Raw genomic sequence first — 4,657 nt, 5'->3', positions numbered from 1 at the left:
TCTCAAACCACCCCCAACCGAAGAACCACTCGAATCCTTTGTGGACACGGATATTGGAAGAGAAATCATCGAGAAATTTGCACAAAAGAATGTCTTGGGAAGAAAAGTTTTGATGTACGACTTAAAACTATCCACGAACCCCCATATGGTACCGGTCGGAGAACCAGCGATGCTACCGCCGACGGGTAGACCACCTACCAACATGGATAGGAAGGAAGAAAGAAAAGAGTTTAAGGTTGCAATGAGTACCTGAAAAAACCCGTTATTGAGTCATAAAAGAATCCTTTGTCGGCATGAGAATGACGACGCTAAATATGAAGAGGGAAAGGTTCCAAAGAAAAGGGGTCGACCAAAGAAGGGAGAAAGCGGGGCAAGTAGCGCCCAAGAGAAGAAAATTTTTTCAAACGTTCCTTCACACATTGAGAATGAAGAAGCACCGGCTAAGAGGAAAAAGGGGTCGACCAAAGAAGGGGGAAAATGGGACAAGCGCTCCTTCGCAACATGAGGATCCAATCACTCCTACTCAAGAGAGTCAAGCGCCAAAAAATCTATTCGTTCCTTCTCAAGAGAATCAAGCGAGTACAACACAATTATCAAGGTTACGTGCATGGAACGGAGAAGCAAGACAAAATGGTACTACGGTGACTCTAAGGGACGCTCTTGGTGATGGAAAAACGCATAGGGATGAACGAGGTATACCCCATCGAACATGTTACACCATATTCGAGGAGTATTACTCGAAACTCCCTGAAATCATCAAGCCCTATGTGTTATCCACCGACGACGTGGATGCGGATGGGAATTTTGGTTATCACGTTGCGTCGGAATAAATAGGCCATATAAGTTTGGCAGACGATGAAAACCTAACCCAATGTCAATACTTTAGAAAAACAAGACAAGGAATTATACATATCGATGATGAAGGAGGGAAAAACAAGACAAGATAAAGAAGTGATTTTTGAAAAAATGGTTGCTAGAGTACAAGGGACAAATGGGAATGGACCAATTACCCGAGAGCATTGGATGCAGATGCCTCTATGTGTTCATCTATTTAGTAAGGGAACATGTTATACATACGCACCAAAATACACCATTTGGGATGAATCGCTTAAGCATCGGAGAATTGTTTTATTCAACCATAACAACATACATTATATCGGTTTTAGAGTATGTGATGATTGTCCATTACCACCGGTAGATAAGTTAAATCAGGTCACGGAGGTCACCAAGGAGTGGCTAAAAAATACGATCCCAACATGAGGCGATGAGAGGAATTGATCGAGCCGGATTAATTCGAGGATCTCCATTTGTTTGAATGAGTATTTTCCTTATATTAAAAACTTGATCTATCGGATGCTTATATTTTGTCGCTTTCTTATCTTGTATTTTGCAAACTTGAACCAAGCTTAATTAATGAAAGTGGTTTTTTTTTTTTGGGTAACTTTGACTCATGAAATTTGTACCAGAATCGGACTTTAAGTTTATCTATAAAGTATGATTCTTGAGGTAGTTTGTTGCAGCTTTTTCAGAATCGGTTTATATGGACGACAACGTAATCCGATTATTGAAGAAAAGGTTTCAGAGATTTTTAACTAAACAATCGGATTACATATGGTCCAAAATAATTCGAACATGAATCCAGAATCGGTTGATGTGTGTATTAATGTAATCCGATTATAGTTGATGTTCATCACATCAACCCAGAATCGGAGTATGTAGGTTCACAGTCGGGTTTTAATTTTGATTACAATCGGGTTGCTATGGTTTACATATAAAAACCGATTCTAGGTGGATTTTCAGATACCTTGATGAGTGAATTTCAAAGTTTTAGAGGTAAATCATTATAGAGTTTCTCTTAGAAGGAATGGTTTAAAGGGATTTAACTCAATCACCCAAATTTTCTGTTTTTGGGTTTGTTTTTTTTTATTAACAAAAAGGTAATTAGATTATAATTGTTGTTTGTGATTGATTAGGATTTAGTTTTAATTTTGATGGAAATTAAAAAATAAATTGAGTTTGATTAATGATTTGTGTATTTGTTAATTAAGTTATGATTTTGTATTTGTATTTGTGTTAGAATAATTAAGATTTTTTTAAGGTTAATTTAGTAATTTTACAATTTTTAGACACCCCTTATATATCATTCTCTATTGGGTGAATGAAGAAATTCATAGCCCCAATTAAATGGCATACGCCCAGTTTAGGGAGGAAAATTTAATATCTGAATTCCAAAACTAAACTTTGTAATTGGTATCCAAACACGCATACCCATAGGATCATGATTTTCCAAAGATAAGCATCTGTTAAAGGGACGTGGAAGATGGTTAGGGCCTTAACACTCTACAAAGTATGTTCGCCAAGGAAAATGCTTGTACCCCGTGAATATCTTGACAGTATCAAGTGTGCGTTTATCTTCATTCGCCAGAATCACCCATCTAAAGTTGGACTAAGGATTCCACATAAGGATGAGTGCACCCCCGGTTGCGTGCATCATCGCATCAAAATCTTGCCTAACCCAGCAAGCCACCAATTACACCAAAAAGTTCCCCAGAGTATGACAATTTTGCCATCACTTTTTCTTGTTACTATACCAAACAAAAAGGGCATTTTGGGAAACAAAAAGAATGGGGCAGACCAAGCTCGAGAAGAATGAAAAGTTAAAATCCCAAAAATGAACGAAGAAGAAGAAGAAGAAATGGTCTTTTACTCTTGTCCTAGAAGCTATCAAACACTAGGCACACAACATAACATATGTTAACTGCCAAAACCGTTTCCATGCCTAAAAATAAAAACACTCTCCACAAAAAATGCCTACAACTGAGTACCAAAGAAGTTCTTCCCGCTCAGCCTTTTTAGGCCGTTCGATTCTAAGTTTCCGGAGAAACCAGGTTGCTGTTTCTTCTCCTCCTCCTTCTTCAATGGATTCCGAAGATACTCATGATCTTGAACTCTTTCAGAAACATACTTCAGAACGTTTTTTACACCTTTCAAATGATCCCACCACCAGTCTCGACGGTGGCGGTGGCGACAATTTTCTTTCACTGGGGTGGTTGAGAAACCTTCTTGACGTGTTCTTATGTTGCGAGGCTGAATTTAAAGCGGTTTTGATATTAGGACGTGACCCGTCTCAGTTCGTCAAACCGCCTTTAGATCGCTTGATTCCTGAATTGCTCGATCGTGCCGTGAAGGCGTTGGATTTTTGTAACGCGATTACGAATAGTATCGATTCGATTCTTCATTGGCAGCAATTGGCATTGCTGGCTGTATCAGTTCTTGAACAGGATTTGATTGGTGAAGGTCAACTTGGTCGCGTTAGAAAGGCGTTAACGTCTCTGGTCGCGTCGATGGCCGTAGATGATAAAGACGGTAGCAGTGCGAAAACACCCGAACGGAATTGGTCATTTGGTAGAAGAGGTGGTAATAACAGTGCTGCAAATCAAAATCCGAGATCGTTTTGGTGGGGTGTTTCGAGAAATTGGTCGGCCTCAAAACAGATTCAATCAATGTCAGCCAACTTGGTCGTTCCGCGAGGCGGTGAATCCACGGGGTTGGCGTTGCCGGTTTATATGATGAGTACTGTGTTGGTGTTTGTAATGTGGGTTTTTGTTGCAGCAATTCCATGTCAGGACAGGAGTGGATTGTCGAATCATTTCCAAATTCCGCGACAGCTTTCATGGACAGGCCCGATAATTGGATTGCAGGATCGGATTTCTGATGAATGGAAGAAGAAAGAAAAGAAAGGGTCGGTTGGGTTGTTAGATGAGATTCAAAGGTTAGAAAAATGTAGTGAAGCGCTGATCGAATTAGCCGGTACAGTTCCATATCCGGTCGAAGCGGAACAAATGGAGGAAATCAGAGCGCGGACGAATGAATTGTCGGAGATCTGTAGGAAGATGGAAGAAGGATTGGTTCCGTTGCAGCGTCAGGTTAGAGAAGTCTTTCATCGGATTGTCAGGAGCAGGGCTGAGGTTCTTGGGTTTGTGGATTCAACTGGTAAATCTTCACCTTTTATGTTGTAATAACTAAACTTAAGTTGTGTTTCATAGATTTTTGATTGGTATTTTCTTGTTTCTAGGGCTTGTGATATTGCCTCATTCATACTTTTCTTGATTCCTCGTTTCTCCTTTTGCCGTTACAATGTTAATCTTGACTCCATGCCGCATATATATATATATACTACACAACTTGGTATTGACTCCTCTTCATAGGCATCAAGTGTCAAATTCCCTGAAACCAAATACAGATTGCGACAAACCACCAAAAGAGTGTCAAATTTCTTGGAGAAAGACTATTTCAGTAGTTGCAATTAGCTTACCAGTCACGAAATAAGATCTTTCAAAATCTTCCTTGATGGTTTTGACAACCTGGGCACGCTAAATTACACCACCAGACTCATCCTCTCCCACTAACTCCAGCGAATTATCCCGTGGAGGTTCTCGGAGAAAAGAAGCAGCGATTCCGAGTAGTTCTGATCCATACCAAGCTAGTTTGAGATCCGAATCATTAGGACTGCTTGTTGAAGAACTAGTTCTAGTCTTCTTTCCTATACACTCAACAGCGTAGATTTTTCGGGTATTTGATTGTCGGAAGATGACACCGCTGTTAACTGAATTAGCTTGAAGATTGTTAATGGTGGAAAATGGAATAATTGAAGACA

General features: G+C 39.8%; 1 protein-coding gene across 1 annotated transcript; it reads left to right on the top strand.

Annotated features, from left to right (window-relative positions):
• Positions 1 to 2,692: 2,692 nt before the first annotated feature.
• Positions 2,693 to 4,195, top strand: LOC113301761. Its single transcript, XM_026550568.1, has 2 exons — positions 2,693 to 3,993; positions 4,076 to 4,195. Exons 1-2 carry the CDS (start codon positions 2,808 to 2,810, stop codon positions 4,108 to 4,110), a joined length of 1,221 nt encoding a protein of 406 aa, XP_026406353.1. The 5' UTR covers positions 2,693 to 2,807; the 3' UTR covers positions 4,111 to 4,195.
• The last annotated feature ends 462 nt before the right edge of the window (positions 4,196 to 4,657 follow it).

Source organism: Papaver somniferum, chromosome 8 (genome assembly GCF_003573695.1).
Source record: "Papaver somniferum cultivar HN1 chromosome 8, ASM357369v1, whole genome shotgun sequence".
Lineage (NCBI taxonomy): Eukaryota > Viridiplantae > Streptophyta > Magnoliopsida > Ranunculales > Papaveraceae > Papaver > Papaver somniferum.
Note: the sequence above shows the minus strand (reverse complement) of the source record. Positions and strands in the feature narration are given on the sequence as shown.

Excerpts from the sequence above, each read along its gene's own strand:
- LOC113301761 (XM_026550568.1), top strand. The coding sequence starts at position 2,808 with ATGCCTACAACTGAGTACCAAAGAAGTTCTTCCCGCTCAGCCTTTTTA. Across the intron at positions 3,994-4,075 it reads TGGGTTTGTGGATTCAACTG|GGCTTGTGATATTGCCTCAT; the intron begins GTAAATCTTCAC and ends TCTTGTTTCTAG.